This window comes from Callorhinchus milii, unplaced genomic scaffold, assembly GCF_018977255.1.
Source record: "Callorhinchus milii isolate IMCB2004 unplaced genomic scaffold, IMCB_Cmil_1.0 Scaffold11, whole genome shotgun sequence".
In the NCBI taxonomy this organism is placed as follows: domain Eukaryota; kingdom Metazoa; phylum Chordata; class Chondrichthyes; order Chimaeriformes; family Callorhinchidae; genus Callorhinchus; species Callorhinchus milii.
The window spans coordinates 10,729,338-10,753,084 of record NW_024704752.1 but is presented as its reverse complement, the minus strand read 5'-3'; the positions used below and the strand labels follow the sequence as shown (position 1 = coordinate 10,753,084).

General features: G+C 43.8%; 1 protein-coding gene across 1 annotated transcript; it reads left to right on the top strand.

Moving 5' to 3' along the window:
• Positions 1-6,208: 6,208 nt before the first annotated feature.
• Positions 6,209-23,164, top strand: LOC103187560 (integrin-linked kinase-associated serine/threonine phosphatase). The gene is made up of 11 exons (XM_007907151.2): positions 6,209-6,376; positions 7,672-7,740; positions 8,881-9,000; positions 9,549-9,666; positions 10,411-10,517; positions 10,927-11,017; positions 11,644-11,731; positions 14,283-14,404; positions 16,318-16,437; positions 20,815-20,896; positions 21,670-23,164. Exons 1-11 carry the CDS (start codon positions 6,307-6,309, stop codon positions 21,814-21,816), a joined length of 1,134 nt encoding a protein of 377 aa, XP_007905342.1. The 5' UTR covers positions 6,209-6,306; the 3' UTR covers positions 21,817-23,164.
• Positions 23,165-23,747: the final 583 nt, after the last annotated feature.

Below are 23,747 nucleotides of genomic sequence, written 5' to 3'. Positions count from 1 at the left end.
GGCTATCATCTCACAGCTGCAGTATCAATGGGTTCCTGATAATATCAACAACTTTTAAATTTAGACAAAGCTCTCAGGTCTTACTCTGTAGATTAGGTTACGTAGGAACATGGGGTAATGATGTTTAACCCTGGAAATTATGGTGTGCTGGAGCAGAAGTGAGATAATTGTGTTAGTAAAGTGCAACGTTTAAGGACGTTTTGAGATAAGTAGCAGATGTCCTTGACCGGCCAGTCTTTGGACGATGCTATGTCTGATGAGGGACACAGTGAAATATATCATAGAATGTTCCTAATCTCTGTGGAATATAGTGCACTTAGCAGAGGTGTGTGCCTTAGGCCAGCCAACCTAAAGAGCCCACCTACCTGAGTAAAGTAGGCTTGTGAAGGGGAGAAGGTAGATGAAGAGGAGCCCTTCAGCTTCAATGATGAGACAGAGACATGATTCCAGAAAAATAGTTCTCACTTCTGCTAAATTTTGAGCAGAGACACTGTGCACCAGAGTAGAAAGTCAATGTTTTAACAGAGAAAGAGTCCATTCCAAGGTCTTTTGCTTAAATCAGAACTTCACAATAAATGTAGTATGATACATCAGTTAAGTTAACACTAACAGTATATTTAGTAATTTAGAAATTGCATGAAATTTTTATGCAGTCCCATTAAAAATGTCCATAGTCACAGATTGTTAGTCAGTCAGTTGGAGAGCCATATTGCATTGATACTGAGCAAATGTAGTTTGTAACTAAACACTGCATGCAATTTATAGATAGATGATATTTAGTCAAGAACCCACAAACTAGATTCTGGAGGGACAGCTATAATATCAAGACTTAGAGTGTCTGCAGGACAGACTGAATCAGTTGGTGTAGGGTAAATGGTGAACTTATTTCAGTACAAAATTACTAACTCTTTAAAATCCAACATTTCCCATCTAATGCCTTATTCAACTATCAACTCTTTGTCATGCACACTGCAGGTTTTATTAATCAATCTTTTAAACCATGTGGTTCCACATTAGGTTCAGAGCTGCTTTTGCTATGTATATGTCTGCGTGATTATATTGTTTCATAAAGAGAAAAAAGACAGCATGCTTTAAATAGTTTTCCTACATCCCTGACTGACTGGAAATGTTATTTCACATACATTTCATTCAGCGGCAGGAGATACCAAATCCTTATCAGTGAACAATTTACTGACGCTCACTTAATATTCAATGAATCATTGGGCAATTGACCAAACAAGCATGTAGTTGTTACAGTAAGTAGGCTTGGCTCAGTTATAGATTGGTTATTACAGCTCCCACTTAAAAGTGGATCAGTTCTAGTTACAATTTGCTGTGGATAAATTGAATGTAGAGTTAAGCAAAGGAGTGTAACATACTGAGGAGTATAGCTATTCTTGCCATGGTTTTCTCCTAGGGGTTCTGATGTTTGTTGGTTTGAGCTGGAACAGAGAACCTAAAGCTGATTAAAAGAATTTGCCTGCACATTGTGCTTTATTCACAGCTCACTCCTTTATTCCACTATAAACATTGTTTCAACATTCATCAACACCAGATATTACCTCGCCTTGACCGGTCTTCAAACTGGATCAGTGGCTTGAAACTGGTGGGTGTTAATTGAGGCAATAAATACGAACGGCTTCTCCTTTAAGTATAATAATTAAATGGTTGGGGAGAAATTCCATCTGGGTCCACACTTACATTCTTTTCTTAACATTTCAGAGCATGTAGAATTTGACATTCTTGAATGGAGCCTTAATTTGGAAGTAGTTCCGCCCCAGGCTGACTTACTATATCTTTATTTTTATCCCATACGTTCAGCCACATTAGAAAGTGAAAGATTTTTGCATCAGTGTGAGAGAACACACACATAAGGTGAGGCACAACAGGATGGTGCTACACGCAAAAAGAAAAGTGATAGATGCGCAAAGAAAGTGTAAGAACACAAAGAGGCACACAAGGGAACTCAGATATGCATCTGAAGAGAAAACGAGATGTACATAAAGAAACAGAGAGGCTGAGAAAGAAAGACCCACACAGAGCAAGAGAAGTAGAGGCATTTCCACATTATTCAGGAAAGTATGCCAAAACTGCAACGATGTGAGAAAGAGATAAAAATAACTGGCATTGCCATCAGCATAACTGATATCTTTCCCCAGTGTGCTCGAGTCAAACAGAAGCTTAGCCTGCCCTCCGCGCCCACCCCCCCTCACCACCACCCCTCTCAAACCCTACCGAAAATCAGTTTCATATACATTCGGAAACTCAGATGTGCCCAAACGTTCAGAGAGATGTTAATTACCAGATAGAATTTTTTTTTAATTTCTGTGCTTCCATCGCCAGTTAGTCAATGCCTATTCTTCCCACATTGCCTCAGCTTTGTAAATTCCGAAGACCTCCTCTGGCTTTGTATATAAAGTGACGGCTGTGAACGCTCTCACAGTGTATATTATACATTTATGTGCCATCTCTAATGGTCAGTAGTCTCTTGAAGTGTGAACCATGAGTGTTGGAGTCTTCAGTTGTTTGTGAACCCTTTTAACGCATTGTCAAAGAAATAAACGTGGCATTTATGCAGTGCTGGACCGAGCGAGTTGGTGGAGTTTGTGCCTCCCGTTGTATTATGCGCGTGGGTATCAGTACACCATGTCGTACAGTATCACCACAGAGTGTTGTACAATATTTACCCAAGCATCACGATACACATAGGAGTGTCACTACACAGTACAAAGATGACATGTCACATAACACATGCATGTAAGATCCACATGAACAAAGGAGAACAATGCAGGATGTGAGAGTATCACAACAGTCACGTTACAACAACGACATCTTGTATTTATTTAGCACCCCTCAAGCAGGGTAACATCCCCGAACGATTAATAGTATGCACAGGAACAATTTACCATATATGCATGTATCACAATGTGCACAAGACTGTATGGCAGTTATACAGGTGCATTGTAAATGGTGTACAAACAAGACGTTGAAGATCCCATGCCTCTTTTTGAAAAGATAAGGGATTATCTCCCGTTGTCCAAGCCAACAATCCCCCAAATAAAATTGGTCATTGACTTCATGACTGTTTGCGCACCATTGCTGTGCACCAATTGGTTGCCACGCTCACCTACAAGATATACAGTCACTACACTTTATATCATAATGTTTTGGTGACGTAATAAAGAGCTATAAAAAATGTAAATGCTATTATTACTATTCAAGACATAAGGGGGATTATTCTCTTCCTGTCTGGCCACAAATATCAAAACCATAAAATGAGCATAGTACAATGTATACAGGAGTAGCCTGTAGTATTTAGAGGGATAATGTACAATTAAAAGCTAAATCTTCTATGTATCAGAAAGGAATTCAATTAATAGGTTCAACATTTTAGAATCTTAATTTGTAGCACAGCACCAAAAGCACTTTCAAATAAGTCAGAAAGAGTTTCTCCCAGTGTCCAGGCCAACAAATTCCCCAATAAAACTTGGACACTCATTTCATGGCTGTTTGCAGAACATTCTTGTGTGCAACTGGCTACCTCATTTTGCCCACAAAATATACAGTCAAGCCACTTTACAGTATATCCTGTGAAGTGCTTTGAGATGTCTCAACGATGTGATAAGGCACTATATCAAATGAAAGGATTATTATTATTATAAAGATAATAACCAATGTAAATAACCGTGAGCACTTTCAAGAGAGAACCACTTGCCTCCCTAGGTAGGAGTATGGAGGAGTAATGCACCCAATCACAGTGTGTCACTGTATAGTATAAACAGTGGTTATACCTAATGTTGCGCACAAATGCATTGCATAGCACCATTGCACCATTATTATCATCGTGATATTATACCTCAAATGACTAATGCTGGACGAGCAAAAATCTTGACTTTCTTGACTTGCACTTAATAAGCTGACCTACAAAAGTAGGCTGAAGATGGATTTTCCAAGAACAAATATAATAGCTTTGACGATGCATGGAAGCAATTACCTAATGTTGGTTTGCGAACACACTTTCTTATATCCAACTGATACAGCGCATATAAATTTACATTTACGTAGTGCATTTCAGGCTGGAAGGATGTCCCAAGGTGCTTAACAACAACAACAAGATTTCATTTCATTTATATTTCATTCATTGCTTAACAAGACTAGCTTGGCACCCAAGTTGGGTGTGGGAGCTGAGAAGGTTGAAGGAGGGGAAAGATGACTAAAAGCGCAGTCAAAGTTGTGGATCTTGACACAGACCTTGAACGAGTGAACGAGTTGAGCACAGTTGAAGGGACTCGGGGATGGAGTTCCAGAGAATGGGGTAGAAAGGCTGAAAGCTTGCCTGCCAATGGTGGGGCAGATAGGGTGGGGGATATGAAGCAGGCCAGTGCCTGCTGACTGAAGGGACGCAGCCGAGTCAGTTGGGAGTCACTATTCAATGAGTTTCAGTGTTGTTGTATTTCTGGTTGTGGGATAGTGTCAATGCAAGAACACACTTGATGTGCATCTATGTTGTCCACAATACGATTTGGGAAGAATTCCTGGAACTGGTTATCACTCCAGCAAGAGCTCAATCACCTATCCAATCACTAACATCTCACTATTGAGTTTGGGCGAAGCTACGAGGACTGCCTCGGAGTCAGGCTGCTGTCATAATCACACACCTGGAGGGAGAGCAGGAGGTAACTGTATTTGCTGTTGTGAATTGGTTAGTGATGATGAGAGAAAAAATCTTAATGCTCTAGAATGGAAGATCCACAAGCTCTGTAACTCGGGCCGAGAGGGAAATCTCGCCATCTGAGTGAAACAGGACGACGCTGGGGCCCAGGGATATCCCTCGTCTCACTGTATCCTACCATCCGGGGAAAACCCCGCTATCCCAGTGTAACCGAGGGATACTTGGCTCCAGGGGAAAGCCCACTATCTCACCGTAATCAGGCAGTTCGGGGGAAACGTTGGTGTTTCATTGTACCATAAGAACATAAAAATTTGCTAGGCCAAAGAAGTCCATCCAGTTCGCCTTCCACCATCCTGTCAGTCACACGCACATGTCATGTCCCAAACTATACACTGTATCCCAAGGTATTAATTCCCAACAGGAATCTTATCAGCTTCCACCATCGTCCTTGGAAGCCTGTTCCGTATATTTACTACTCTCTCACCGAAATAGTGTTTCCTGCTAAAAAGATTTGTACTGAATTTGGCCCCCCTTCAATCGCAAGAGGGCAGCACTGGAAACCCTGGTATCTCACAGTAACCGGGTCCGTCCATCCCGCGAAGCGCTTCGAGATGTCTCGAAGACGTGATGAGGCTCTGCGACCAAACGCGAGGGCTATGATTATTATTGTCATTATCATTAATGGTCCCCTGGATCGCGCTCTGAATTTGCTCCCCATCCATCGCAAGAGGCGGCGCTGGAAACCCTGGGGTCGCGCGGGGGGGGGGGGGTAGTGGGTGGTGGGTGTTGGGGGGGTAGTGGGTGGTGGTGGGGGGGTAGTGGGTGTTGGTGGGGGGTAGTGGGTGGTGGGTGTTGGTGGGGGTAGTGGGTGGTGGGTGTTGGGGGGGTAGTGGGTGTTGGGGGGGTGGGTGGTGGTGGTGGGGGTAGTGGGTGTTGGGGGGGGTGGGTGGTGGTCGTGGGGGGGTAGTGGGTGTTGGGGGGTAGTGGGTGGTGGTGGGGGGGGTAATGGGTGTTGGGTGTTGGGGGGGTAGTGGGTGGTGGGTGTTGGTGGGGGGTAGTGGGTGGTGGGTGTTGGGGGGGTGTGGTGTTGGGGGGTAGTGGGTGGTGGGTGTTGGGGGGGTAGTGGGTGGTGGGGGGGGGGTAGTGGGTGGGGGTGGGGGGGTAGTGGGTGGTGGGGGGGGGGGGGTAGTGGGTGGTGGTGGGGTGGGGGGGGTAGTGGGTGGGGGTGTTGGGGGGGTAGTGGGTGGTTGGGGGGGTAGTGGGTGGTGGGGGGGGGGGGGTAGTGGGTGGTAGTGGGTGGTGGTGGGTGTGGGGGGTTAGTGGTGGTGGTGGGGGGGTGTTGGGGGGGTAGTGGGTGTTGGGGGGGGTAGTGGGTGGTGGTGGGGGGGGTAGTGGGTGTTGTTGGGGGGTGTGGGGGTGATGGAGGGGGTATCCGGGCGGCGGGCGCTAGGACCCGGGGCTGAGAGTGGGAGTGGGTGGAGCCGGCGCGAGGCCGCACTGGGAGCCTCGGTGTTTCCTGCCGGCGGCGGCGGGGGAGGGGGAGGGGGAGGGCGGCGGCGGCGGTGGGTTTGCGGATGAGGTTGAGGACAGCGGCCGCTGTCGAGTGATTGGTTGAAGAGAAGAAGCCGACGACGATGAGCGGCGGCGGCGGCGGATCCGCGGTGGATTTATTCGGGGATCTGCCCGAACCCACCCAACCCCCCGGTAAGAGGGGAGAGAGAGGTTCATATTATTATTAATAATGTTATTAATTATTATTATTACAGAGAGAGAGAAAGGGTTAAATATGACCATTAATGATTATTTTTGTTACACGGGGAGAGACCGGGAGAGGGTTAACATTATTAATATTATTTATTTGTACATTATTATTATTACAGAGAGAGAGAGAGAGACAGAAGGTACTGGAAGGGTGGGGGGGGGGTGGGGGGGGTGAGGTGGGGGGGGGTGAGGGGGGTGAGGTGGTGAGGGGGGGTGAGGTGGTGAGGGGGGGTGAGGTGGTGAGGGGGGGGGGGGTGAGGGGTGGGGGTGAGGTGGTGAGGTGGTGAGGGGGGGGGGGGGGTGAGGGGGGGGTGAGGTGGTGAGGGGGGGGGGGGTGAGGTGGTGAGGGGGGGGTCGGGGGTGAGGTGGTGAGGGGGGGGTGAGGTGGGGGGTGAGGGGGGGGGGGGTGGGTGGTGAGGGGGGGGTCGGGGGGTGAGGTGGTGAGGGGGGTGGTGGGGGGGGGTGAGGGGGGGGTGGGGGGTGAGGGGGGGGGTGGGTGAAGTTTTTTTTAAACCATTTTTATGGGGGCGAGAGGTTTGTTATTCGATTTATACAATCGTTTTATTACAAAGGGAGTGTGTGGGGGGTTTGTTATCATAATAATAATAATAATAATAATCCTCGCGTTTGACGCGGCGCCTTATCGGATCGTCGAGACGTCTCGGAAGAGCGCTTCATCACGGGGTAGACTGTAAAGCGAAGTGACTGTGTTATTCCTGGGCACAGAGAGAGGAGGGAGGGAGGGAGGGTACTGGAGGGGGTGGGGGAGGCGAGGGGAGAGTGGGGGTGGGGGGGGGGGGGTTTGTAAGGGGAGAGCGGCTGGAGGTTTAGGGGTAGACGATACGCGCTGGGGTTTTGGCCGAGGGTCCCCGGTGCGTCCGTAACGCATCGAGGTTTCTGCCGACTTTATTCGCGAGCGAGAGTTTTTACTTCGGAGTGGTTGACCGATCAGCGGGGGGAGGGGGCGCGGCGGGGGGAGGGGGCGCGGCGGGGGGGGAAGGGGCGCGGCGGTGGGAGGGGGCGCGGCGGGGGGAGGGGGCGCGGCGGGGGGAGGCGGCGGTTAGTAGACTGGTCTGGCCTGGTAGAAATTTGGATGGGGTGGTGGGGGGGGGGGGGCGGCTAAGGGGGTACACGGCAGAACCAGTTGGAGGCACGAGGGAACAGATGAAAAGTGGACCCACAAACAAGTAAAGCGTATTAAATCTTTACGTGCTTGGGGTTTTTTTTTTGTTTGTTAGGCAATGACGTGGAGAAAGCAGGACCTTCGCTCTTTGATGACCTACTAGATGTAGGCAACCCAGACGTAGGTAAACGCACAGCCGGAGATGACATCTCTTATATTTCTCGCTGCCCTGCTTATATATATTTGAATTCGCTCTGCAGAATTACCGCTTGGTTTTTGTTTACATGTGTAAACACGCTTTTGTTTCTCTTTATTGTGTTTTTGCAACTGTCTCTGGCGTTGTTCAACATGAGCATTTGGACATTATTCCCGCCACCGCTTCTGTAACACGCACCATTTCTCTGCCCTTCCAAGTCTCCGCCAATGCCTTCAGATAGGCAGAGTATCTCAGAGCTGTGTGAGAGTAGTTATGGTGGATGGACATTCTCAGCCGAGCTATTTTTCGCTGCTTTGTTCCTTCTTTGGTGGGAAATCATCTCGCTTCTACTCCTGGAGAGTTGTCATGGAAGTAAACTTGAATGCGCTACACAGAGCTACCGTTTGTGATTGACACAAAAAAAATCAGAAGTCTTTCTTACTGAATTAAGTCTCTGTAAATTCAGAGGCAAGATCAGCTTCTGTATTGTAGAGTTAACCCCTTTTATAATCTGCAGATGCATGGGTTTAGGATGTAGCCATACATTGTCACGTATGCTTTGCAATGGCATCATTGTCAGTGCTCCCTGCACAATTTATTCTGAAATGCACTATTGTGCAAGGTGTTCAGCACCTTGGGACGTCCTCCTGATGTGAAAGGCACTATAAAAATGTAAATTTGTATTGTAAGAGTGAACTGGCCTCTAGAAGCTCAGGCAAGCAGGACAATACATGAGTTGACCCATAACTTGGATTACATATGGATTGCGTTATATAGGGGCCCATGTTCATTACTGGTTTAGAACAGGACTCATCCTAAATGCAATCATCTATTTGTTCCTTATTCCCTGTAAACTATAAGGGATTACCACATATCAGGTTAAGCCATTAGTTGACCAAAATTTTCACGGGCTGATAAGTAAAATTAATTGGCATCAAATTTACGATGGTCGCAAACTGGATTTGTTCCCATTAATTGCGACTTCCTAAGTTTGCTAAATTTGGGTTACATGATAAGTTTCTGTATAAGTTTTTGAGTATTTTGCAGTGCAGCTCTATACTATTACTAAAACATGGAGCTAGTTGTCTCTTCCATTTAATTTCCTCTATTTATTCCTGCACATATCAGCACCTCGTTCACCTAACCTGTCTGGAGAGATTCCAAAACTGCCGAATGACCTGAAGGGGGAGAAGCGGAAAGCTTGGAATCAAAATGGATCCGAGGAGCATACGAAGAAGCTGTGTAAAGGTACTGTAATTGGACCAATGGAGGGGGCGATCAATTTTTAAATAATTTAAATGGGCAGAAGATTGGACTGCCGGTGCAGAACACTGATACTCTGTTATTGAGAATGTTTAAAATGGTCTGATAGGTCTATATAACCAGCAAGCTCTGTCCAGATATTTGTGTGTAAGCGTCTTGAAGGACCTGACATTATCACATAGTGCATGGTCAAAAGTTTAACGGTCTTTAGCATTTTTTTAAAAAATGCCTATTTTTGCACTGAGGGCTACTGCCTGTGTCTGTTATGTTATCCTTTAGTATGAGAGTGAATTCATTTGTCCTGTAGATGCTGATGGGAAAATGCTTGGCTGTGATACATACCTATTCCCACATAACCGCCTTGCATGGGTCAGACTCCTACTTGAATGCTCCTTGATGGGGGCACAAGAAGGCTGCTGTCATTTATTTTGATGTCTGCAGGAGAGGAAGTGAGAAATGGACGAAAAGAAACCTTGGTTCAGTAAGAGTAAATAAAGCGGTATTTTACAGCAGATTTTGTTCTTTTTTTCCAGGACTTGTGACCTTAAAAGGTTATGTAGCAGAGCGAAAGGGTGAACGAGAAGAAATGCAAGATGCCCACGTAATCATCAACAATTTCACAGAAGAGTTCACACAATTACCACAGGAAATGTTAGTACTATACTGCAGTGACAAAATCAGACTGATTATATTTACAGGACTGAAACTGAGTTCAAGCACATTGCTCAGGCACTACAGAGTATTCTCTGCATCTAACTTGTGTTATACCTGACCCGGGAGTGCGTAATGGAACATACACATAATACCAGATCTTGGAGTGCTTGATGAGACAGTGAAGATAGAGATTTATTGTGTATCTAACCCATGTTGTAAATGCTGTGAAAATCCCTGAGTCTGGGATTCAAAGTGTAAAAGTGTTCCATTTCCCAGCACTATAATTCCTCCACATTGTTCCCTTTCCTGGCCAAGACGCTGGGAATGGATTCTTGTCTGGACTTGCTGCCAATGCGACTCTGTAACTTGCTCCTGAGTGCTGTGCTGAAACTGCTAATGTGACCTTTGCCCAGCAATTCGCCATAAGTACATGATTTGTAGGAAGCTATACCACAGATTGAACTGTAGAACTTTGTATTATTTTCTGCGGTGAGGTATGCTACAACTCTGAAGTAATATATTCCTGCTGCTAGCGCCTGAATATCATATGTTTCCCTGAAAGATTGTGCTTTTTTTTCTTGCCACTGTGTCCTCAGCTTCCTTGATTTGTTTATGAACTGGAATTTTCTTGGTTGCAAGTTTGAGGTTTATCGGTGCTTGAATGGTCAGTTGTTGGGTAATCACCTGATATTTTAGTGATTGTCATTGATCATTACCCCCGTTTCCCTCTCCTGCATTTAGCTCTCGATTGTCTTACTTTGCTGTTTTTGACGGCCATGGTGGGATGCGAGCTTCCAAATATGCAGCCCAGAATCTTCATCTGAACCTCGTCAAGAACTTCCCAAAAGGTAACTGCGTTGCAACAAGAAGCAGGAAGAAGTATGTTAGGACATTGGAGGTAGGTGAAATGGGGATTGGTGGTGGGATTAAACGACAAACTATAGGAAGTGAAAGGCCATTTAATCTCTCGAGAGCATTGCTTAATAACTGGTAAAACGTTCAAAAGGAGATGAATCTGAAATTTGCCCTGATTTGTAAAGTGAGTGAAACCGGCATATCAGTGTAACATAGAAACCTGCATTCTTCTATCTTATAAATCTGGGCCCATCACGTTTCATTCTGTATTTCATTACCCATTGACTGTCTGCTGCAATATAATTGATGCTTCGATGCCTCAGGCTCTGCACTTGTATTGCTGTGATGCAGGTGAGAAGTTTTTGTAACAAGACTATCTTTTTGTGCCCTCCCTTAAAACAGAAGTGAGTAATCTAGAGAAAACCATTAAGAAATGTCTTCTTGTGACCTTCAAACAAACGGACGAAGGCTTTCTCAAGCAGGCATCAAGCCAGTGAGTAGTGGCATGAGGGGAGTAGCATTGTATAAATATTATTTGGTTTGTTCATGGATTGCTGAGAATTAGTTCTAAGATTAATGATACAGTAATTAATTATGAGTTCTTTATTCTGATACAGTGCACTCGGTATAATTGCATGGGGTCGGGACTGGACAGACCCGATCCCATGCAGATATACGGAGCATGCAAGATCCTAGGTATTCTGTGCACGCAGTCAGGAGATGATTTTCAAGCAGTTTCTTGCGTGCGACCACTCATTGGGCTATAAGAAGCCTGCCTAGCAATACTGCTACTGGTCAGTACTTGTGTGGATTGTTTTTGCCCTCTTATGTCTTGTTCCATGCTCAGTCCTGACCAAGTGCAACTGCCTCCAAACAATTTGCTGCTACTTAACTGCTCCTAAAGTTGTGTAAGAATCAGTACAAGTTTCTTTCCTCCAACCTCTACTAAACCTGCACCACACTCGCTGCCTTGCCACAATACTTTGATGCTGCTTTACCGACCGGATGGTCGCAAGTTGCCCTGATTTAATTCTGTCAGAACTGTGTTGTAACTGAGCCCCGAAACAGTCTGTATTTAATCAGTGAATTAACTGATCTTATTGGTATTCTTTCTTGTAGGAAGCCAGTCTGGAAAGATGGATCCACTGCAACGTGCGTTTTGCTGGTGGATGATGTTTTGTACGTTGCAAACCTTGGTGACAGCAGGGTATGCAATTCTCAGTTCATACTTGAATGAAACCTTAGTCAACATTGTCCTTTGCTGAGCTATGTATGTGTAACTCTCAAACATTTGTCTTTACCTTCTCACGCTCTTTCTGTCCTCTCTTTCACTTGCTCCAGCATTTTTTTCCATTCTACCTTTCTGTTATTCCCATTCTCTCTTATTCCATCAACCCTTCCTTCAGTTAACCTGACTGATCCTAGGGAATCCTGAACATGATTCTGTATCCTGCTGTAAGTTTGCTGTTGAATGCAGTACTTGGCCACAGGGTGGTGACATAAAACAGATTAAATACTTTGAGTAACATTGTACCTAACCTGAACATAAATTAATAGTATCTTGTGACCTTGGCTATTTAAATGTTTTATTAAAAGGGTAAAGAATGTCCGGAATAATTGTTTTCTGTTCCAAGTACTTCCTAATGTACATTTTTGTTTGCCTGTCAAAATAAATCTGCACGTTTCTTGCCTGACTGAGACCTGCCATCTCAGTTCTCCCCTCTCCTGAGCTGCACTGGATAACAGCCAAGAGAATCTTTGAGTGCCTCAATTTACTTTGATGGGGCCCAATTCTGTTGAGCAGCCTGAGAATCGATTTGGAGTTGGTGGACTCGCTGAAAATCACAGTATTATTGCCTGCTTTTTTCCCGTCCTCAGCTTTTTATGACATTTTTTTTGTGCACACTGTTGGAACATTATCAAGGGAACTTTACTCTGTATCTAATCTGCTCCTGAACTGGTTCCTGAAATTGCACAACTTGGTATCAAACCCATTCTGTGGCTGACTTGCAAGTGCATGTTGCAGATACTTGATGGTGCCCATAGAGGAACAATTGTTAACATTCTTCAGCAGTGACATTCTGCATCTTGAATTTACATTGGTCCACATTTTAAATGCTGTCTGTGCTAAAGATTTTTCTGATGTTTAAAAGGACTATGTTACAACATCTTGGCTTTTGCCTGGCAAGGAGACTAAAAGATAATAATGATAATCTTTGCATTCGATATAGCATCATTTACGTCAGAACGACATCTCAAAAGCGCTTCACAGGATTTACTGTAAAGTGTAATGACTGTATTTAGTAAGTGAACCTGACAGCCAATCTGCACACAGCATTGTCTCACAAGCAGCCATGAAGTGAATGACCAATTTTATCTGGGGGATTATTGGCCAGGACACCAGTAGAAACTCCCTTTTTCTTTTTGAATAATGGCATGGATCTTCAACATCCATTTGAACAGGCAATGTGACAAAGGATCCAAAAGGACCAGACAAAAGAAATCTATGTATCAGAATATATTCTTATTAAAACTATGGGTTGGAATCAGAGATTCCTTGCTAATATGGACGAGCCATTCAGTAGAGGTACTGTACTTAATAGTTCTGTTTTACCTGTGGACCACACACAGGGCTGAGTACTTAACCAAACAGCAATGATGATCTTTTAGACTCTGATTCGATCTTGGAGTAGTGTTGATTTTTGTAAAGTAACAAACGTCAAATCTCATTCAAACCCATTGACTTAACAACAGACTTGAAACTTGTTGCAGTTATCAGTTGCTCAGCATGTAACCAGGCTCTTGATAAAAGATGGCAAATGCTTGAAGATAAGATGGTTGGAATAGTTTCAGCAGAGTGACATCTTCCTGAACTTTTATGATAATTGTTATCTGTGACTACGTGCAATGTAACAGCAACTCCTTTGCTATTTGTGTCAGATAACTGTTAGATATTATTTTATATTTACATGTTTTATATTCCAATGACACTCAATAGGTAGTGACATTTTGGGATGTGCTTGCTGAACTATTCGCTGACATTTACACTGATCTCCTATCTTTAATAGGAATGACCTATGTAAGAGAGTGCTTCTGGCCTGCAAACATACAGATACCAAAGCTTGAAGCTCTCAAAATGTATAGCAAAGCAGTCTAGTTGGTGGTATTTGCCAAACTATATGTGGAGGAGAAAGAAGACCCAAAGGTCTCAAACAAGTGAACCAAGACTTGGATGCACATATTAATAATAATAATAATAATAATGATAGCATTTGATATAACGCTTTATCGTGTTATTGCAACATCTCAAAGCGCTTCACAGAATATACTGTGACATGAATTGACTGTTGTGGGCGAGGAGAATAATGAATAATAGTGGGAGAGGTAAGCACAGAAAACTTGATAGAACAGGTGTGCGTTGAGCCAAATAATAGATAGCAATCGAAAACCGGTATCCAATCTGACTGTTCATGTGCTAATTATCCCATAATTGAAAATTCTGCTTTGTCGATGTATTAATTTATTAACTGGTAAAGGGTATGACTCTTCCACCCCCACTCCAACTCTCTATGTTTCTCAATCCAGAGTACTCCCAAAAAATTTAAGTCATTGGTTAGACTTTAGACCATCAACTGATACTATGGATGGTCTATGTGTGTGTCTGGCTGCATGGTAAGAAAAACCATAGGATAAATTGGAGATGTATATATACTGTTAACCATTATGTAGTGAAGTGAAATTTAGCTTCTAATTTTCAGGCCATTCTGTGTCGCTACAGTGAGGAGAATAAGAAGCTCATGTCCCTTCCACTAGGGAAAGAACACAATCCAACTCAGTACGAGGAGCGAATGCGAATACAAAAGGCAGGAGGTACAGTCAGGTAATGATAACAATAATAATCCTTGCATTTGATAAAGCGCTTTTCACATTCTCAAAGCGCTTCACAGAATAGACTAAAGTGAATTGACTGTATATTTGTCGGCGAATCTTCACAAGACCTTGCTGCATAAGCAACATTTTTAGTTAATATATGTAGAGCAGGGTGGTGCAACTGGCAGCCCAAGGGCCAATTTCATCCACGATCCCCGCCCCTCCCCCCACCCCCATTTCATCTGGCCCACCAACTCCCTCCATAACCCGGAAATGTTACATTTCTGAAACCTCCAAATATTGCTTATGCGGCCTGCGGACATTTCTCAAATAGGACATCCGTCTCTCAGCGGCCAAAAGGTTGGACCACCCTGATTTAGAACAATGAGATTATCCATTGCTCTTTTGTACTTTGGAGTGCATGATTTCAGTAACAAGAGACGGGGTTACTCTGCTGCCTGCTAAGCAGGACGACAAAATTCAACCTGCATGTGCAACAACAATACAACAATAACGATATTACATGTATAGAGCGCCTTTCTCGTCGGGAGGATGTCCCAAGGCTCTGAACAGTCAGGGGTCAGGACCCGAGCATGGGGGTGGGGTAGGGGTGAGGGAAAGCAGAGAGCTGGGAGGGCGACTGAAGGCACGATCGAAGAGGAGGATCTTGAGTCCGGCCTTGAAGGAGGCAAGGGAGGAAGCGAGGCGAAGGAACTGTGGGATGGAGTTCCAGAGTGTGGGGGCAGAGAGGCTGAAAGCCTGGCCACCCATGTTGGGGGGGGTCGGGCGGGAGACATGGAGCAGGCCGGAGCCCACTGAACGGAGGGAGCGGTCAGGTTGGTTGGGAGTCAGCAGGTCAGAGAGGTAGGAGGGGACAAGGCCATGGATGGCCTTAAAGTGAGGACGAGGATCTTGAATTTGATCCTCTGAGGGATGGGGAGCCAGTAGAATTGGGCGAAGGTGGGAGTGATAGGGTCACGGAGCCTGATGCACGACCTGCAGTTATGGATGATCTGCAGCTTGTGAAGGGAAGAGTTGAGAAGGCCGACGAGGAGGGAGTTTCTATAATTAAGCCTTGATGTGACGAATGCGTGGGTGAGGATTTCGGCAGCCTGAGGGGTGAGGCAGTGGCAGAGTCTGGCAATGTTGCAGAGGTGGTGATAAGCAGTGCTGATCATGGTGAGGATATGGGGGAGAAAGGACAGTTCAGGGTCAAACAAGACACCCAAGTTCCTGACTGGCTTAGTGAGGTTGAGTGCAGCCGTGGAGGCTGATGCTGCCAGCGCCCGAGGTACGGAGGCGCTGGCGCGAGCCAATCAGGAGGGCCTCAGTCTTGCTGACGTTCAGTTGGAGAAAATTGTCCCTTGTCCAGGACATGATGTTGGACAGGCAGTCGGTCAGGACGCCAGTAGTCCTGGAGTTGAGGGTGGAGACAGAGAGATAGAGTTGGGTTTCATCCACATACATGTGGAAATTTACCCCATGTACGTAGTTTCCTAGAAGTTACTGAGGGCCACAGATGGAGCTGAGTTTTCTTGCCACATTTTCCGGTAATCTTGTCTCTGTGCAATGACTATGATTGCTAAACCAAGTCGCTGATTTTGCCATTCACTTTGTTTAAATAAGGAGCAAACACTTCACACAGTGGGTTCACTCCAGGAAATAGAACATTAGATTTTCACCAGGTCAGCGTTGAAGGCGAGAAACAACAGCCAGTATAATTTCTTGAGGAAACCTTGAGTTAGCATTGCGATAAGGTTCACAATCAGTCAAGAGACACTTAGGTCAGTCGCGTGGTATCTCAAGCTGTCAATCAGCCAAGTACATGGTGCAGGGTCCTGCGGGGTTGCATCTTTTCTGTGCGTTTTTAAGGGTATCATTGCTGGCGATCAGAGAGTGACATTTTGAATTGCCTTTGTACAGGGATGGGCGAGTATTGGGTGTGCTGGAAGTGTCGCGCTCCATCGGAGATGGACAGTACAAGCATTGTGGTGTGATATCCGTCCCACATGTGAAACGCTGTCAATTAACATCCAATGACAGGTACAGTGATAACATTAGTAATTTCCAACAAAAAATGTGCTTGTTCTGTTCAAGGGCCTTGTGTTAAGTTAAAAGAGTTTAGGCATTTGCTCATGGCAAACGGAAAGTGCCACTTTAGTGAACCAAAGACACTTTTCTTAGGGCTGGACTTTTCTTAGCTGAGTTTTTCTCGTTCCTGCCTTAAACTTGGAGTCTTGCATCTCTCTGGCAGAGGGTCGAATCTCTCTGCCTTAACTCACTGCTGTTCTTCTACCAAAACAAACATGTAACCTTTCTTTGATTATCGAGATTTCTTGCCTGGCAATGTTAGTCTAGATTTTCTGGATTAATCTATCACACTGTGTAAAACAATTCCTCATGTATCTGGGAGTAGGCAGCACAGAATTTTAACATAATTAATGCCTAATTGACCTCTCCAAATGCACCATATAATGGAATGCAGTGTTATTTTACAGAGGGAAAAGATAACCAACAAAGCTTTGATACCACCCTTCCAATAGTAATTCATGCGAAAACACCCAGTATTGGTAAATATATTGGTTTACAAGCATTTTTACTTTGTCACAGTCTCTCCTGTATACTATTCCAACAAGGAATGTATCACAGAGACCAGCTGAGGTCCCATTACTCCATTATATGCTGCAGGATGTCACTGGTCCACTTACATGATTTTACATTAGATACATTAGTGACTATCCAATGCAGATGAGTAATTTACAAATTATAAGACAATCCTTCTTGCATACACCTTGGGGATAATGGACAAAATGATTTGCAAATTGAATTATTTCCTATTTCAATGACAACAACAACTTGCATTTATATAGCGCCCCTCACGCAGGGTAGCGTCCCACCCTGCAACATTTCAGTATATGTTGCTAAAGCAAACATGCTTAACATTTGATAAGGATCTTGTCTTTCAGCCTCAGACATACCAGTACCTCAGTGATCCTAAACAATTTATTTAATCTGATTTGGGTTTGCACAGAAGCAGCCTGTTGTATGTGGCAATAAAAGTGGGTCTTTTTTAAAAAAATCTTAGAAACATTAATACTTCCTCAAATCTTCCTGTAAACACCAGCATAAACCTAAATATAGGATTGAAAGGAATTTCTCTATAACAAAACTTGCAATAAGAGTACAACCCACACATTTTAGCTTAAACCCAGATAGATACATCATAAGAATACCAATCTGGGAGTGGAATGCAGGCTGGAACCTAGTCCAAGGGGGAGGGTGTATATATGTTTTACTGAATATAGAATAATGGATACCAGGTAGTGATTTACATGCTTGAATCTAATTGAGGGATTCGGCTGATTTATAGAATGAAGCATAATAAAACTGGTGCACAATTTCTGTCATTAAAATACTGGGCTTACTGCTGAGGGTATTAAACAGCTACAATTGTAAACTTAACCGTTTGCCACCACAGTGAGCCATTAGCAACCTCCCACTGAAGTCTGGTCCTTGGAGTCTGGATTTGTGTCTAAATTCCATACTTGTTTGCGGAATTTCCAATTCGACAGCAAAAGGGCTGTTACCAGAAAGGGCCTCTCATAAAGTAACCAAAAAATCCTAGCGTCCACTGTGCTCATAAACTTCTAGACAGGATTACAAGAAACTCTATATCATTATAAAAAATGATTTTGTTTTAGCTTTTGTCATATTAACCAAACATTTGCTGCTTGGTGTTTGAATATAAAATCAATCCCACACTCCCTGGACTGGGGTCAATATGCACTACTCATCATGTTTTGTTTGAGTCCTTTGTAATTCCTACAGTCTCCGTGAGATATTGGATTAAATCCTCAATCGTCTGTGAGCATAAGTTTTTTTATGATCTACCAGCAAGAAACTTTACATTTCTAGCCCCTTGTCTGATCAAGCCTTTAAATATCAGAAGAAAATGAAGACATGTTAACAGTTTTAGTCTTGTTGGTATCGGACACTTTTACATGGGTAACAAGCATGTTTGCTGTTCCTGTTCTTTTCTGGAGGTAGAATGAGTACAGCATAGAATTTGACTAACCTTGACAGAAAATGGAGAGTTAAGGGTACAACACACCTGCAGTTTTTTATATTAAATAAAATTGGCTCATTGCATTGCTGCCCAGTTTTGAAATGGTGTGTTTACTGAGAAACTTATCTCTGGGATCGGCTATGTTCCTGTAAGCAAAAAAGAGCAGTTTAATCTTCTTCCTTGCATGAGTTTCAGCCCTCTTCGTGATTAGAGAGCCGTCATTCTCCCTCTCATGGCCAGTTTCAGAAGAAACTTGCAAAGGTTGGAGTGTCTAGAAAGATGGTTTTCAGTGGGAAGATTCACCCTGAATTATAATAAGATATACCCAAACTAAATGTACTAAATGTCCTTTTCATGAGTTTTGCAGATAGGTTTGCAGTAACTGTGATTTATAGGTGTAACTCAGTCACCTTGTGTGTGGTGTGGAGAGAGGAGAGAAGGCTATCTCATCCTGCCTCTCATTCAGTCTAGACCAGATATCACCGAGAACCCCTACCTCCTCACCTCCTTATACTCGTTGAGTTGTTGTTGGATTTCTAATGACAGCATGTTAATGTGTAGTGACAAGTTTGACATATGAGTTGTTCTCCTGTTCATTAACTTGACTTTAGCATTAAAGTGTAAATATGGGACTTGCTCACCTGCTTCCGAGCAGTTGCAGATAACCATCTCAACACTAGGCTCCAACGGGAGTCTGTTGATGTTTCAGTGACAGCTGTTGCTGAGTGAGGCGGATGCACATTAAGACACTGATGTTTTGAATCAGAATATGGAGAAGAATTGAGCTATAAAATATGTTCTAAATTACTCAAGAATTCAGTCCTGATACAGGACAACCTCTTCTAATGCAGTTATCTGGGTCCAATATCAGAGGCTGCATTATTGGCGAGGCATGAGAAAATGGCCACCTTTTGGGTCATCAGGTCGTGGCTGACATTACTCCACATGCAGTGTGGACACGAAGCTACTGACATCACTTTCTTTGTGAAGTAACTGCAACAACAACAACACCGTACATGTATAGCAGCCCCTCACGCAGGCTTGCGCCCCAGAGCGCTTGACAGAGGTAGAGCACGACGCCAAACCGGGGCTGTAGGTGACAAAAGTGACAATACATAGAAATAATGCATTCAGTCCAACTGGTCCATGCCAGTGTTTATACTCCACACAAGCCTCCACAACTCCTATTCCCCTTACCTTCTTATGTTCTCTGCCTTATGTATGCATCAAGTCTTCTCTTAAATATAATGATGCTTTTTGCTTCAACCACAGTTTCTGAAAGTGAGTTCCACATTCTCACCACCCTCATGTGTGAAGAAGTTTCCCAAACACCCTAATAGATTACTACTAGCCTGCAGCTCAGTGGTTAGAGCATTCGCTTTACAAGCGAGAGACCTGAGTTCAATTCCAGGCAGGTCAGGGCGAAACCTTGGGCAAGTTTCCTTATTCCACACGCCTAATAATAATCCCTCCAAAACCAAAAACAATAATAAATTGGTCATTTTCAATCTACGACTGTTTGTGGGACATTGCTGTGCGCCATTGGCTGCCACGTTTGCCCACAAATATACAGTCAATTCACTTTACAGTATATTCTGTGAAGCGCTTTGGGACGTCCTCCCGACGTGAAAAGCGCTATATCAAATGCAAGGATTATTAATATTATTATTATATATGCCCTATTGTTTTGGACGCTCTTAATTTCACTCAAAACCAACAATTAGCAAGGAGTCATTAAAGGTGGGTGTGTTCTGATTTCATTGTTCAAGTGACTGATATCACTTGCCCCCCACCCCCACCCCCTCAACACTTAAACTTTGTTCCTAGATTTTCAGATCATCCAAACTATCTATTTCAATTCATAGTCTGCAGTTCACCACTGGATACACAGAGCAAATGTTGGCAAAATTTTAACAAAATAAAAACACCATTAAATGGCAATTTTGTTTTGCTTTTTGCTTGAGGAAATAATGGATAGCAGAATAAGATTGATTTGAGGGATTCTTGTTCTTATATGAACAGCTGTGTTTGTATTGTATGTGTTTGCAATGAGGGTGGTGTAGCACTAGTCCCCTGTCCAGCAATTGATTGATTTTAACATGTTCGTCATCACTTTCAATTCTCTCCATGGTCGTGCTCCATTCTGTCTATGCAACCTTCTCAAGTCCTGCACGCCGGCAACACTCCCTGCTCTTCCCACTCTGATATACTATCTCCTCATCGTCTCATAGTCACCTCTACATTCCTCCCACTTCTTGCTCAGTGGTCATCGCTCCCATTGTTAAGTGTTTAAGATGTTCGACGCAAACAGTGTTATGCAAATTCGTGTTGCTGACATGAGTTTGTTTTTTCAGGTTTGTCCTCCTGGCATGTGATGGTTTATTTAAAGTGTTCTCCCCAGACGAGGCTGCCCTCTTCGTGTCAGCAATACTTGAGGTGCGATTTTCTCCTGTTATCACCTGCTTCTGCATTAGTGCATTTCAAAAAGTATCTGAGCATTTTAAATTCTTGGAGCTGATGGAATATTTGTGCCCACATGGTATGACATGGGCGTGGAGACAGAGAGATTGCAGGTTTGCAACTGTGATAACCCCTATATCAATTCTCAATCTCCACAATTCTCCTCCCCACCTATTCTTCCCTCATTGGATTTCTGCCAAGTAGAACTAAGAACTTACCCTCAGAAAAGGCAGCATTCATTCTGAGGCAACTCTTGACGCATTTTCCAGAATAAGCTTAGCAGAGCAGGGACCAAATTGCACCAGCCCAGATACGTACACCAGAACTTGGTAGTTTTGCAAAAGGTGATCCACTACATGAGAGTGAGCTGCCTATTTCACAAGCCCAAAGCTGGTATGAGTGTATATAAGACGGCTTCCTCCCGCACATAAAAGGGTGAATGAGAAAGCTGTATAGATATCAGTGAGTAACCTGTGTTGTGTCTTTTAATTTCTACTGCACGTCTGTTAAGGGAGCACACATTAATGTTGAGCTGTAATGCTCTATTGCTGGCTTCATTTAGGAAATATATAGTTCACTTGAGTGTTTTGCTGGATCACCCATCTACCACTCCCCAAAAAATCATTCAACAAAATGATCCATCCTAAATACTTTGCTGATTATATTAGGCTCGTCTATGCGTCTGCTACTATGATCTGTCTGGGCTATAAATAATAACTTCAGTAGCTTATCCTTTTGTTGACCTGCAGGATGAGACGATGATGCCGAGGCCAGGGAAGACCCTACAGGACGTGCGGTTTGAATTAGCCTGCAGTAAACTAGCCAGCGAGGCCGTCCGCCGGGGCTCTGCAGACAATGTCACCATCATTCTAGTTGCCATCTTGCACTTACGGTGAGGGGCTGGACTGGGAACATAGCATTTCCAAGAGCAGTTTCAATGAAAGCAGGAGTCCTGATGGATTGCAGGCCTGTGGATGAAAAGATAAAACAAATACAGAATCTTTACAGAAACTTAAACGAAGGATTGAAAAAAAATCCTTTGGACTCGGAAGAACAGAAAATGTGGTAGCTGTTCCTGAGAGACCAGTATCAATATGGAGCAATCTGGTCTGTTAAGATCCAATAGATTTTTATTCCCCCCCCCACCCCCCCTACTTCCATTCCTGTGCTGCATGTATGAATTTGGTAAAGATGTGTACCTACAATGAGCTTATCGCTTACCTGAATCACACTGGTTTGAAGGAGTTGTACTGGGTTAGATTCTGGTTAAATTAGGCTCCTTCTGCAAATAACTTGACTGTTTCAACTCACCCTTGTTTCCTCTCAGCACCTCCAACAATGTCAGTGTCTGACCAGTGCCTCATTTTTTCGTAATGTATATGAGCACAGGATTTTTGCTCCAGTCAATTTCTCAGGGAGAAGCTATTCCGAGATCACGAGAGCGAATGAACTCTTCTGGAAGAGCCTCACGCCTTTTAGCCAAGGTCAAGTGAACTGCTCCAGCTTGATTTTTAGCCTGCCCAGAAATGGATCCCTTTTTGAGCTTGGTGAGAAAGGTTACACTGGATTAAAAGATGTCCTGGACAGAAACTAAATGGAAGTTTTGACTCGCAAAACAGAGCTTTGATTGCCACTGGTTTTTATTTGCTTAGTTGCAGTCCACACGATGTTAAAAAAAAATGACATTACATCACCCACAAACAAATTACCACAAACTACTGCCTCAGATACTGTGCAACATGATGTCAGGTCCTCAATCACCAATGCACCTCTCCTGCACTGAAACCAAGTCCTCTCCTATGGAGGGTAGCGTCACCTACCCCCTCACACGCACATACACACACACACACAACACAACTCCTCACTCTGTTTATACAATTATGTGTATATGAGCTAACACTGAGGCAATTCCAAGTCGTACAGTAGCGGCTGTGTATGAATTGTCTGCTTTCACTCGATGTGTAATGTACCAGCCAGAGGCACTGCAATGGTCTTTTCCGGCCCTTTGCATACCTATGTTCCTCCCACCAATCTTTTTTTACAGCTAGCTGAATTAGACCTACTGTTTCTAAAACCGAGTACCACACCCCCACCCCCACGAAGCCTCCAGTCAGTACCCACCGTCCCCTGTCTTGCCACTGAGAGATGTGTGACTGACTTCTCAGAAATAACCTGGATGCCTAGACATTGTAAATGGATCCTTTCACCCAGCCCACATTATATTAAAAAAATCTAGACATGGTTGCACACTGCAGGCTCAAGGAAATCGTTGATTTAGTCACTGACATTGCAGTTACACTTGAAAGTACGCATTGTGTGTAAGAATGTGGGATTAAAGAGGTTATCTGTGGGTCATCAAGTATGTTACCATGCAATCGACACCTTTCCAGCACTTCAGTGCTCAACTGATCTTCTCAGCTTCAGGTACTAGAGCCCTTGCCGCTGTGCAGTCCTCCCTATTTTCACTTACAGTTTTTAAAATTGTAAGGCTTTTCCAACACAGATTCACTTTGTTGCCCTGTTCCTGTCATTTCAAAGTAACTACATAAGCACGGACATGGAATAGGTACTCACTCACCTGGGAGGTTTCCATTAGTTCTCATCTTTTAACAATTTATCACATTTCATACAGTAAAACTCACATAGGTCTGATCTGTATAAATCAACTAAGTCGTACATCTGCCCAAGGCCTGTTCAAGAGTTTATATTCTATGCAAGTTTGACGTAACTCATGCTTTGCATAAGTCATATTAAATATATGGTCTCAATTGATATGACTTATGTGGAGTTTATTGTTTTCAAGCAAACAGTGTGGGAAAAACATGGA

Bases quoted from the DNA above. Each gene is read 5' to 3' on its own strand.
- LOC103187560 (XM_007907151.2), top strand. From the start codon at position 6,307: ATGAGCGGCGGCGGCGGCGGATCCGCGGTGGATTTATTCGGGGATCTG. The intron at 9,667-10,410 runs GTTAGTACTATA...TCCTGCATTTAG, and splicing joins ACACAATTACCACAGGAAAT to CTCTCGATTGTCTTACTTTG. The intron at 10,518-10,926 runs GTAACTGCGTTG...CCCTTAAAACAG, and splicing joins CGTCAAGAACTTCCCAAAAG to AAGTGAGTAATCTAGAGAAA.